The sequence below is a fragment of the Carex rostrata genome, chromosome 6 (assembly GCF_964058835.1).
Source record: "Carex rostrata chromosome 6, lpCarRost1.2, whole genome shotgun sequence".
Taxonomy (NCBI): Eukaryota; Viridiplantae; Streptophyta; class Magnoliopsida; order Poales; family Cyperaceae; genus Carex; species Carex rostrata.
The window spans coordinates 8,532,128-8,545,363 of NC_135923.1; the positions used below are offsets into that span (position 1 = coordinate 8,532,128).

General features: G+C 34.6%; 1 protein-coding gene and 2 long non-coding RNA genes across 5 annotated transcripts; 1 reads left to right on the forward strand and 2 right to left on the reverse strand.

The window, feature by feature from the left end:
* Positions 1-4,576: 4,576 nt before the first annotated feature.
* LOC144555606 (uncharacterized) lies at positions 4,577-5,929 on the reverse strand. The gene has a single exon (XM_078304003.1). The coding sequence runs from the start codon at positions 5,860-5,862 to the stop codon at positions 4,714-4,716; it is 1,149 nt and encodes a 382-aa protein (XP_078160129.1). The 5' UTR covers positions 5,863-5,929; the 3' UTR covers positions 4,577-4,713.
* A 1,362-nt stretch (positions 5,930-7,291) lies between these two features.
* Positions 7,292-9,316, forward strand: LOC144555835 (uncharacterized). 3 transcript variants are annotated; one of them, XR_013512136.1, is made up of 4 exons: positions 7,292-7,506; positions 7,724-8,202; positions 8,675-8,749; positions 9,042-9,316. It is a non-coding gene; the product is annotated as an uncharacterized LOC144555835 (long non-coding RNA). The 3 variants fall into 3 exon arrangements; XR_013512135.1 differs by having other exon boundaries at positions 7,724-8,749; XR_013512134.1 differs by lacking the exon at positions 7,724-8,202.
* A 120-nt stretch (positions 9,317-9,436) lies between these two features.
* Positions 9,437-10,311, reverse strand: LOC144555836 (uncharacterized). The gene is made up of 2 exons (XR_013512137.1): positions 10,073-10,311; positions 9,437-9,657 (listed from the first exon to the last, which is right to left on the reverse strand). It is a non-coding gene; the product is annotated as an uncharacterized LOC144555836 (long non-coding RNA).
* Positions 10,312-13,236: the final 2,925 nt, after the last annotated feature.

Below are 13,236 nucleotides of genomic sequence, written 5' to 3' on the forward strand. Positions count from 1 at the left end.
ATATTAAGAGCTATCTAGGAAATGTAATCAATCATTAATATTTTTAAAAAATGTAAACTTAGAAATAAGCAAATATTAAAAACGATCTAGGAAATGTAAACAACTATTAATATTTCTAAAAAATGTAGACAACTATTAATATTTCTAGAAAAATGTAGTTGGTCAATTCTCAAAATATGATCCCTCTTTAATAATAGATGCACACTTCTCAAAGCAAGTTGAACCCAAATCCGAGTTTGAATACGGATTTGAGTCCAAACCGAAATTCTAATTTTCGTCAAATATCTCATGTCAGTTCAATTTTTCCTACAAAGACGAAGAGAGACAGAGACGATCAATCTCTCGTATAGGCTGTCCTCACTAAGTACATTTTGGCATTTTGCTTTATGAATTACATTGTAACTTATTTTTAACTCAGAAGCACAGCAGGATTATCATTTATCGTGCGGTAAAAAAAAATAGAATTAGTAAATATTCCAATTGAACCTCATCACTGAAGGCATAAATATTCCACGAAAAACATCCGATTAGAATAGTAAATATTCCAATTGAATAAGGTAGGTAGCTTTTATTATTTCATGGAGCGCATATATTTTTGTCATGGTTTAATATTTTGATTAGTCATACTGTGATTTAGAGGTGGGAGAGATCTTGGAGAAATATTTATTTTTATAATGCCATTCGAGAAATTTCTTTGAACCAATAACAGGTATTTGCTTCCGTGGCACACTTAGGAGATAACGACGTACTTGTATCATTAATTAATAGAAGAGGAGGGTTCAAATGCACCCAAATTTTTGTGCACCCAAATGCACTCTATCTTTCAAATTTTTTTTCTCCGTTTTCAAAGTCCGAATAGTTAATCCGAACCATTAGATGCAATCTATATATTAAGATGTGCTTGGAGACCAAATTTTATATTTTTTGGAATTTTTTACTATTTATTAAGCCACTTTGAAAATCGTTGATTTTACATTTTCTGGACCATTGGACCAGCGATTTTCAAAGTGGTTTAATAAATAGTAAAAAAAAAATTCAAAAAATGTAAAATTTGGTCTCCAAGCACATCTTAATATATAGATCACATTTAACGGTTCGGATTGACTATTTAGACTTTGAAAACGGACAAAAATATTTGAAAGATAGGGTGCATTTGGATGCACAAAAATTTGAATACATTTGAACCCTCCTCTTAATAGAATGTATTATAACGGGGCTGCAATTTTTTTTTTATGAGGAAGTTTGTAGACACGCTGTAATCGTTGCTTCAATTAGGATATATCAGATTCGAATCTGATTCCCACATGATTCAAATTAGTTAGAAGTTTGCAAAATTTACATACAAATTCGTGTTCAATTCAAATTTGAGAACCCAATATAAATTCATATCTATTTTCTTAACAGATTTCAAATATTATTTATATTTTGAATCTTGTATTAAATTCATATCTATCCTTGCATGACATTAATGAATATGTAATCATTTTGGATTATAAAAATTAAGAACACATCTTTGTCATAACTAATTAACGTGCAAAGAATAGCAAGATATTATTCTATTAACATATTACATTCACGAATACATAACTTGCAACTAAAAGTTAGAGAAAAGTTATTTTTATCAATATAATTTATCAAATTTTTAATGGATTCCGATTTCTAACTCCTACAAAATTTAAATGGTAATCCAATGAATTACATGGATTATCTTCTAAGATCCAAATCAGATTAAAAATTTACTAGATATATTTTTTCCAGATCCAATGCAAATTTTAATATACGAATTGGATCGGATTATCGGATTATTTATATTTATTGACATCCTAACCAATTTGGGTTATACCAAGATTCAATCTTAAATCTTCATGATATAATACACTATATCACTCTTATCAGGCCTACTAGGCTTAAATTTATTTATTTTTAAATCATGGACTTAACACACAAGGAACAACACGCTCAAAATACATAGAACTCATTTGGGCCCAATCTAAAGAGCAGATAACAAGGCCCATATTATGCCCATAGATTAGTTCACCGACACAAATCTCAGAATTACACAACTTTTCTCCAATTCAGAAACTTGATCCCTCAACTTCGAAATTTCATTTGTATTAGGGGTGAGAATTCACTGTAATTTTATTCTCCTCATCAAACCACCACGTCACAATTGGAGTGGGGGCGGTCTGAAGCCTGGTATGAGCAGTTTGATTTGTATTAAAATTCGTGTGCATTTGATCCACACGAATCTTAAAGCCGTACGCACTAATTTTAATGCAGATCAGAAGGCACTGATCTGACATCGGACCTAATTTGATTCAATGCCCATGGAACCGCCCTCGATCCCATCACTATTTGTTTAAATAAAGAAGAAACTCAGATTCTATTCGGTTCTAATGGAGTCTGAGAATGCAAATTTTATCTTCCGTATCTGGTCTGTAAAAAAGGATGGCCAGTATAATATTTGGAACGGTGATTCTCCTGGGAAACGAGATTTGAGCACTAAATTCCCATAAAAGCGTAAATGAAAAAATGAAAAAAATGAAAAAATGAAAAAATGAAAAAAAAAAAAAAAAAAAAAAAAAAAAAAAGAGATAAAAAGCGTCCCCTATAAAATTAAGATAAGTTTCTTCAAGCTTTTGACTTAGTACAAGCATTCCAGTACCAGCTAATCAGCTATGAAGCAAAACTAAATGAAAATATATGATGAACTGGTGAAGAAAGACCTTTATTATGCATCGGTACCATCATAATAATGGATCGTACCACTGCTCCTCATGACTGACATGAGCATCTTAAATAGCTATAGTTGGTCTCTATTTTGGTAATTCCCCATCAGCAAAGCAAGCAGTGACAAAAAAAAAAAAAATGCTGTGCATCGAGCTCATCATTGGTAACCTGACAGACATCAAGAAGCAGCATTTGGCAAAGTAAATCCTTTGTAGCCTCTGTCTCTCTGACCTCCAGATGTGCAGCTAATGAGGTACATAAAAAGAGGGACGGGAATTTGTCCGAATGGCTTTGGACAAGAGTCCTCTCCAAAGCATTTATTTACCGTTTGATTTAATTTCATCAAAATTTGCTATTTTATACTTGTGGAAGCTAAAAAAGTCTCCGTTAGGCAAATTCGTTAGACAAATAAAGAAATTACTCCTTTCTACCTTATTAGTCAAACAAAAAAAATGATTTTTCCTTCTTTCTAGTTGATTAGGATCAAATAACTTAAAAAACAAAGATTGAAACCAAAGTCCGAACATACGATTTAGAGGCATTGAGTGAGTGCTTTACGGCTATGGTTAGATTTACTTCAGGGGCCCAGTGAACAGAGATGAGCGCACTAATACATTTTGGCCCAATTAGATTGCTCTGCTAACCATTTTCTTTTCTTCTTCATCGTGATTCTTCACTAAGTCCAAATTGCTAGCAGTAATTTTCAGATTAGATTCAAGTCGTGACAGGGAGCGTATCTCAGGAGAGCACAAGGCGATGGAAAAATGAATAGAAGAGTTATTTTTCTTTTTTTGGAGCTATTTGACCCGAATAAGTAGGAAGAAGGAAATGTCATTTTCTTGTTTGTCTAATAGAGAAAAGAAAGAAAAGAGTAGTTTCTTTATTTGTCTAGCGGAGGCATTTTAACTTCCGTAAGTATTAAATAACAAACCTTGATAAGATTTTGATGAAGTTAAATCAAACAGTAAAGAAACGCTTTGGAGAAGACTTGTCCAAAGCCATTTGGACAAATTCCCGTCCCCATAAAGGAGAACCAATTTCTACAATTTAGATCACAAGCTTTATCTGCAGTTGTCAAATCTTTGAAATACTTGAGATAATATCAAATAACCAACGAGTATCACATACAGTAAGAATCTTAAACGAAGAAATTTAATTCTCAAGTATCCCATTTTCTTCGGAAAAAAGAACACAGCAAAGGCTGCAACTTCAACAGGCCTATGCAGATTCACCTTTGTCCCAAAATTCTGACCTAAAATTGCCCTTTTGAATATTGGGGTAATTCCATTAATTAGATTGTAAAACTTAAGACAAGACAGGGCAACAAACTATAAAGAGAGCAAAATAAAATAAAAGAGGGGAAGGAACCACATTCAGAAAAAAAAGTTTCAAAATTTGCTAATAATACCAGTTAAACACGTACCAGTATATACTCGTACCAGTATAGACAAAAACTTCATGAGAAACTAAGTCTGCTTCTTGAGAAAATAAATCTGAGAGAAAGACTGTGTTAACAATTCTTCTCCAATAATGCAATACACGCAGCGACATGCTGAAGCAGTTTTCTTGATTATCAGAGAAAAATATAATCATATCAGAACACATACAATAGTCAGTGGAACTGCATCAAGCTTCTACCAGTACCACATCTAGATTCTGAGAAAAATATGTCTTGTAACTGAAGCCATAATATGCAAGCATTTCTCTACGTTGAGTGCTTAGTTTCAACTATTGAAGGTTACAAATGAAGCTAGACCTTCTCTCCCACAAAGTCCAAACTCAAATGCACAAGTCTCGCATAACTTTGAAACAAAGAACATTTTGTGGAGCAATAAGAAGCATATAGTGAAAGATATAAAATGAGAAATCTTGTTCCATTGAACAATGCCCCAGAATTTGGGCAAATGATACAAAACAACAAAACAAAAAAGACAACAATAAAATTAAAGATAGGTAACCCACCAAAAATATTAATTTCCCTGCTTAATCGTTAATATAACCTTGTTTCTTTCCTTCAAACCCCGGCCTCATGAGTTTCTTCTCCCTCTTCTCAATCTTTCTCATCTTTTTCTGATGAATTCTCTCCTTTATATTCCCAGATCTCTTGCTCTGCTTCTCAGCTTTGGACTTTGCCACTGTCTCTTCCCTCTCTTTCCATTTTTGCTTATTCTTCTCCTGCCTCTTCTTCTCTTTCTTGATACTTTGTTTCAGCAATTTGGGGTCATCATGCACTTTCTCTCCCGCTGCCTTACTAACTGCCGCTTTCCAAGAAACCTTCTTCCCCTTTTCAGGATCTTTCTTTGCCTCTTCAAGCCTCTTTGCTCTCTCCAATTCCTTCTCCTTGGGAAGCTTCTTCGTTCTCTTCTTATTCTCTCTTCCATCAATTCTAACCTGACCAAATGTAATATCGGTAGGTTCACCAACCTTATTCTTCTTATTGTTCTTCGAAAAGTTCTCATCCTTTCCATCCTCTCTCTTTCTCTTACCAGTGTTATCCGCCAAAGCAGCTTCTTTCTCTTTGTTCTTCTCTCTGTTCTTCTTTGATTGTACCTTGAGCTTCTTCTTGCTGCTCTTCATCTCCTTCTTTCTTTCCTGCTTCAACTTTGCCTCAGGTCGAGTGTTGCGACCCGACGAGAGCTCAGCTATCCTCTGTCGCAGACGCTTCTGTAGCTCTTCATATGTCACTGGGCGCTCGTCAGTCAACAATGTCTTACTCTGATCCTTCTCCACTTCCTCTTCTTCATTTTCTTCCTCTTCCTCCTCCTCTTCGTCTACGTCGTCTTCTTCTTCATCATCTGAAGACGATTCTTTCTCTTCATCTATAGATTTCTTCAACAGATCGAGCGTAGAGGAGGCAGGTCGGGTTGGGTCAAGGCGGTTGCGGCGAGATTTGTTGATGTTCTCTCTGGTTTGCGCCTTGATCTTCTCCTGCTTCGATTTGGAGAGGCCAGGGAACCATGGCTTGTCATCGGAGGTGTAAGGGAGGAAAAAGCGCGCCGGGATGAGCTCAACGAGCTGGTCGAAGAAGAGCGAGTGCTCGTGGATTAGGTTCTTTAAGTCGAGAGGAGATGTGGTGGTGGTTTGATTGGCGGCGCCCCCTCCGTCGATAACAGCGGAGCGCTTCTTCCCCATTTCCTAGCTAGGGTTCAGGGTTTTGGTCGGCTTTGGAGCCTGGAGAGGAAGGAAAAGGAGCTCTGATTTGGGTTTTAGAGAGAGACCAATGTTATCAGAACTGCACTCAACATTGACTCGATAGAGTTTCGGATCAGCGGTTTGGATCAATTAGTTCAACCGTTGGTTTTTTTAAATTGTTGAATTTGATATTGAATTATTACCTCTTGCCTTACTACAATATTAATTACCGTAATATGTGTGCATAAAGCTTAATTTTAACAAAATTCATTACATAAATAATCCAAATGATAGTTATATTTTTTTACCAATTTAAATTAGTGTACACCGGTGTATTTTTTATAATTTACTATATAAATCATTAGAACAACATTTTTTTTAATTTTTGTATATTGATTAGCACACACTAGTATGTCAATTTCTATATCTGATCTTGTAAGCATAATATTTAAATCCAAAACTATATTCATATAATTCAATTTTAAATACAATACAACAACATAAACTTAAAATTAATAAAAACTTCAATAGAATTAAATTGTAAATTTTATTTTACAAAATAAAATAAAATGTTACCCGTTAAAAATAAACATTTGAGAAAGTACAAAATATATTTATTTTTTTGCAATTAATAAGAAAATTGTACTTAATATGAAAATAAGAAGAATTAATATTTTATTTTTGTCACAATATACATGAAAATTAATTACTTATTCATCCATCCACCATGATTAGGGGTGCAAACGGATCGGATAGTGATAAAACCATATCCGTATCCACTTTTAATTTTCGGATACGGATTGGATATGAGACGGATACATACGGATACGGATCGGATAGCGAATATCCGTAGATATATACATATATATATATAGAGATAGGCTAATATCAAAACGTTTGCACCAACCCCTCCCGTGCAACCAAGTCATTTTCCGATTTGCAAAGTCCAAACGACCGATCCGAACCGTTAGATGTTTAATCCATATTGAAATGTGCTTGGAGACCAAATTTTACATTTTTTGGAATTTTTTTGCTATTTATTAAGATGGTTTGAAATCGCTGTTTTCCAGTGGTGCAGAATTTTAATAAAAACAGCGATTTTCAAACCATCTTAATAAATAGCAAAAAAATTCCAAAAAATGTAAAATTTGGTCTCCAAGCACATTTCAATATGGATTAAACATCTAACGGTTTGGATTGGTCGTTTGGACTTTGCAAATCGGAAAATGACTTGGTTACACGGGAAAAATTGGTGCAAACGTTTTGATATTAGCCTATCTATAATATATATATGAGGAGATTCCACTGCCTCAATTTTTCATGCCTCCACTTAACCTCCAATTTTAAACCGTAGATCAACCATATTCATCAACGGACTGGATTAAAAACTCCTCAACGAAAAAAATCCCTCCAGTTCGCTTCTAGTTTTCTCCATCGCCTCCAGTTTTTTTCTCTTTCTTCGTTCCTCTCTACTCCTGAACATCTTCGCCACCACACTTCGCACTCCTCCGCCACCACTATTCGCTCCCCTCTGCGCCACCTAACCCCCTCTTCGCCACCCCCTCTCTCTCACACACAGCCTCTCCTTGACCCCTCTTGCTCACCACCTGATGAAACCCTAGATTCCGAGAGGCTCATCATCAGGTCTGATAAAGAAAATTTTCATTTTTGTTTTCATTATTTGCTGAATATTTCCTTGCATGATTAAGTTGCAAAGTTTTTATTTATTTTTCTTACTTTCAGGCATTTGGTAACTTGCTTTCTTGCTTCATTTTTTTTATAAATTTGGCCACGAGATAGTGCAAAATGGTTATGAACAAATTATGTAATTTTTTCTAATTTGTTTTCTCTTTTCTCCTAGATGGTGAGCTTCATCTTCATGTAATTATCAACCTTCTATTTATAATGGAATCCAAGGCTTCAGATTCAGACCTTGATGAATTTGTTGAATTAGTTAGACTAATTAGATGTAGATGTATCATCCTGGTTTATTACCAGTAGATGAAGGACTGAAGGTGTTTCAGGCCTTTTGGTGTCATTTGATCAATTCATTATACCTAAGCATCATTCTGACTCTTGAATAACTATAATTTAAGAAAGGAATGATTAATTTATTTTACGGTCAACACACACAAAAATTTTGTTAGCTGAACTTCACTCGAACCACAGCCAACCCAATCTCGGCAGTTACCAATTCAAGCAGCTTGAAAAAAAAATATCTAATACCCATATAGATCGAAGAAGGCTTATACTGGTATGATATGTACAACTCGATGTTGAAGATGAGATTTGCTTCAAATTAGTTTAATGCTTGATGTTCTTCAAACTTAGTTTAATTTTGTGAGTTTGCTTCAAATTAGCTGAAATTTCCATTATTTGCATTATTACCGTGCTTATCACTTTTAGTGTAACAAACAGTACTATACTAAATTACCTAGTTCATCCTTTTCTTGTACTTGTTTCATTATGTAGAGACTAATTATCTTGCATTTTTTTTGGAGAATTTATAGTGTGCCCATTCAAACTTCTAAATGTGTCATATGTTCCTATTGGTAGTTCAAATGGAAAGTGATCCTTCAGGCACTGATTGAATTTTTTTTTCTACTACTTGTTGATTGAATTTTTTTTGCCACTACTGGTACTGATTGAAATTTTTTTAAGCTTGATTTTCATTCATTTAGGTTTGGCATTTTTTAAAACTTCACTGTAAAAATATCAACAATTAACTAAAAAAAATCATAACATCCTTTTATTTTTCTAGTTTAGCTTACTGGTTCTATTTTAGTTGATTGATTGAAAACCAATTTCACAGTTAAGAAGTGGGAGAAGAGGGCTTGGAACTGGAAAAGAAAAACAAAGTTTCGACAAAAAAAGAGAAGACACAAAGGTAAAACCAGAAAACAAATAGTTAAAAAATGTGAAGTCTTTTTAGCATATAAACTCAAAAAATAATGCATATACAAAAAAAAAAAGTAAATTATTTGGTCAGTTTCTGGCTCAGTACCAGACCACTCGGGTCAGGGATTAGGTGCATGCTACGATAGTAAAGCCAGTCAATTTCATTCTAGCAGTCCTTTAAGTTTTATTATTGGTAATGATTGCAACAAATTATGGATAGTTTGGAACCAGAACTACCAATGTACCACTAACAAATTATTGGTAATGACCATCCAATGCAGATGAAAAAGAAGATGACGGTAAAGATGACAATGAAGATGGCAAAGAAGACTACTTCGAGTGAAAGAATCAACATTTATTCACATTTTCTATTTCTTTTTTCTAAAAAAGGTTGAACTTATCTGATAGTAGTGTTGAATCTGTGTATCTATTACAGTTTTTGATGATTTTATTGTAGAGTGATTGATTTTGTTGATTTCTTATTTTCTTGTAAGGATGTATATCTGTGTGTCAATCTGGGTGCATTATAAATAGATTGTTGAAAATTAAGCAGCTTTGATGTTGTAACATTAATTATGCGATTGTTTAAGTGACTTTATAAATTTTAATTAGTTTATTTTAATATCTCAAAGATGTAAACTAGATAAAATTACATAATCAATTCAGAGCTGTAGCATAGATACATAAAAATCAATCGTTCAATAGTTCTTGTTACAAATGCATATAGATTCATACAATAAAAAAATAAACAGATTGACATGTTCATATAAATAAGTTTACTACTTTCAGAATAAGAATGTTTTTACAAGGCCAAAAAGAAAAAAAATTGCTTTCATTGATAGCAACGCCAGGATGAATCATATCCATCATTTGATACTGAACTGCTCCAGAGCATGCCTGAAATATAACCAGAATATATATTGCGAAGACAAAACTTATGAGTAAGACAAAGCAAAGCAAATTAGACCACCTATAAGATAAGAGAAAGCAAATTAGACAAAATTACAAAATCAATTCAGTCCCATTTTTTCATTGTCTCATGATACCAATTCAGTCCCATTTTTTCATGAATCTGTAATCATAGAAACTAGGGGTATGGTTTCTTTTCCTGGTATGGTACTGATATAAGTGGTATGGTTTCTAAAGACAATTTGAAAGTATTAATGGACTTGTTCTCACAGGTACAAATGTTTCAGTACCATTACTGGTACATGTGTTCCAGTAAAAAATTACAAAACGACCCCTAAGAAAATAAAAATAGCAAAAAAACAGTCACATGGAATTATGCAGGGAAAGAAAGAGAGAGACTTACATTATTTTCTTTGGATTCCTATAACGCGGAGGACAGTCGGCGCAGAGGTCAGGGAGGAGGGGCACGCCGGGAAAGAGAGAAAAAGGTAGAGGTTGCGAGAGGAAGCACGCAAGGGGCTGCTCAAACGAATTTCGTTGTGGGAGGAGGGTCGGGAGCCGGATTCGCTGGATGGGGGCGCCGAGGAGCGTCGAGGGGGGTGGGCGGAGGGGTGCTGGTCGTGATGTGGTGGGGGAAGGGAAAGAGTGACGGAAGGAAAGAGAGAGAGAGAGAGGCTAATTCGAATTGAAATGGAGACGATTTGAACAATTTTTTTCGCTGAAGCGTTTTCTGATCAGATCCGTTGATCAAATTATTGATGAACGGTTAAGATTTGGAGGCACAATTGAGGCAGTGGAACCCTCCTCTATATATATATATATATATAGAGATAGGCTAATGTGCATTCGAATGTATATGGTCCGAAGTGCTTACGGTCCAAATTTGATTTTTCAAAATCCAAACGGTCGATTTGAACCGTTCATCTTGTTCTCCATATTAATATGTGCTTGGAGACCAAATTTTACATTTTTCTGAATTTTTTTACTATTTATTAAGCCACTTTGAAAATCACTAATCCAACGGTTTTACTGTTTTGTGCAGCCACCGTTGGATCAACAATTTTGTAAAATACTTAATAAATAGTAAAAAAATTCAGAAAAATGTAAAATTTGGTCTCCAAGCACATATTAATATGGAGAACAAGATGAACGGTTCAGATCGACTGTTTGGATTTTGAAAAATCAAATTTGGACCGTAAGCACTTCGGACCATATACATTCGAATGCACATTAGCCTATCTATATATATATATATATATATATATATATATAGAGTGGCTAAGTTCAAATCGTTTGTTCCTGGGCTCAGGAACAAACGATTGGGTTCTCCAATTTCCAAAGTTCAAACGACCGATCCAAACCGTTAGATGTTTAATCTATATTAAAATGTGCTTGGAGACAAAATTTTATATTTTTTGGAATTTTTTTACTATTTATTAAGAGGGTTTGAAAGTCGCTGTTTTTTTATGGTGCAGAATTTTAATAAAAACAACAACTTTCAAACCCTCTTAATAAATAGTAAAAAAATTCCAAAAAATATGAAATTTTGTCTCCAAGCACATTTTAATATAGATTAAACATCTAACAGTTTGGATCGGCCGTTTGAACTTCGGAAATTGGAGAACCCAATCGTTTGTTCCTGAGCCCAGGAACAAACGATTTGAGCTTAGCCATTCTCTCTATATATATATATATTCATAATTTATGATAAATTATATAGTATATTCGGATACAAATAATTAAAATTCAAAACTATATCCGTATCCGTATTAGCATAGATATTCAAATATCAAATATCTGTATCTAATTTTCGAATACGGATGCGGATACGGTCAGATAATATCCAACCCGTTTGCACCCCTAATCCACGATGAATTTGGCATTAAAGTTCTAAAAGTATAAATTAATGGACTCACTTTTTTCAGTCTCTAAATGAGTGTGAGATATCTTCCTTGACCTTTAGGCTGTGCTCGAGTAACGAAGGGGAAACCCTCATTAAAGGGAAGGAAGAGGAGAGGACGAGGGGGGTGGCTACCCTCGGAACAGTAGTTTCTACACTCCAATTTGGGAGTGACAAAATTCGGAAAAAATCAAGGCTATGCGATACCGCTCTCCTCTCTGAATAGTAGTTTTTCACCTCGGCTCCCTCTCCAATTTTTCTCTTCCGGAGCAAGAAAAATCTTCGGATAGAGACGGTCTGGAGTGAGAGTCTCCCTTCCACAGTGATTTTCACCTCTTTTCTTCCGTCTCCCTTCATTTGAAGCATGGCCTTAAAGTCATGGATCTCACCGCTCAGATTCTCCTTCTTTTCTCCATTTCTCCTTCTTCCACTTTTTCATTTCTCATCTTCTTCCTCCAACTAATACCACTCTGAATTTGAAATTTTAAATAATTTTTTATTAAACCGGATTCGTATTCGAAATGGTTCAACGGCTTTTTAGTAAAAGCGGCTGATTTAACCGGTTTTGACCGGTCCAATAATATAAATGGTTCTTTAAGCGAACTAAACTGAACTAGTGATCGGGTCCAACTTTTTCCAATTAAATTACCGGTCCAGTCCGATTCTGATAACACTGGGAGAGACTAGATAGAGAAATCAAGGTCCTATCTGGCCCGTTTAGGGTACAGTAATTGCAACTGCGGTGTTTATTTTTGCATTTAATCCCTCCATATTTCTGATTATCGAAAACTACACCAGTTGTAGGAGAGATACAACTGAATTCACATCATCTGAGGTAACAGAATATTTGTGTTTAGATTGAGACCGTCCGATCGGAATCCCCACTAATATTAAGGAGAATCCGTACATTATATCTTGAACCGGATTGGCCCAGATTCTGCTTAGACGGTTCGGATCTAAACAGAAATATTTTGTTACCCCGGAGAAAATGGATTCGGATACTTCTTTTTTCTTTTTCTTTTTTTGAAGCCCGTAGGCATAAGCATTAATTCCAAAGTCTGAGTTACAATGTTCCAGTTACAACTCGCATTCTTAAACATCAGAAGCACTAACCAAATGGTCTACCTAATTAATTTGGTGGTAAGACTTGGAGCGCCTTCTCCTTCACTTGTCTACCATAAAAGCTTTTTCAAGCATAATCTGTTTCGCTAACCAAATGGTCCACCACAATCTACTATATATCTCCAATCCTGAGTCAAATATTTTTTTAATAGAATTTCTAACTATTAAAATATATTCAAGAGTAGTTAACTCAAATTAATTTTGCAAATGCTGTAATTGTATTAACAAATGGTCAATTGTTTCAATTTATTTAAGCACTGAAGGGACAAACAATTGAGATGTCTCTAGACGAATATCTCAGAACATACGTACACGAGTAATATTTATGTCATTATAATTTGCTAGCTATCCTTCAATTTTCCCGTTATTTAAACAAGAAGGTATTATTTTAGACAGATATCATTTTAGATTATTATCCAATAGCTAGCCCCCTTAATTAGGTGACCATCCACTTATAATACGTGGATCCCACCAAAACAACGCGTAAGCCATAAGACCTATTATCTCTCTCTCTCTACAAACTTTCATTAACGGTATCAAGTAAC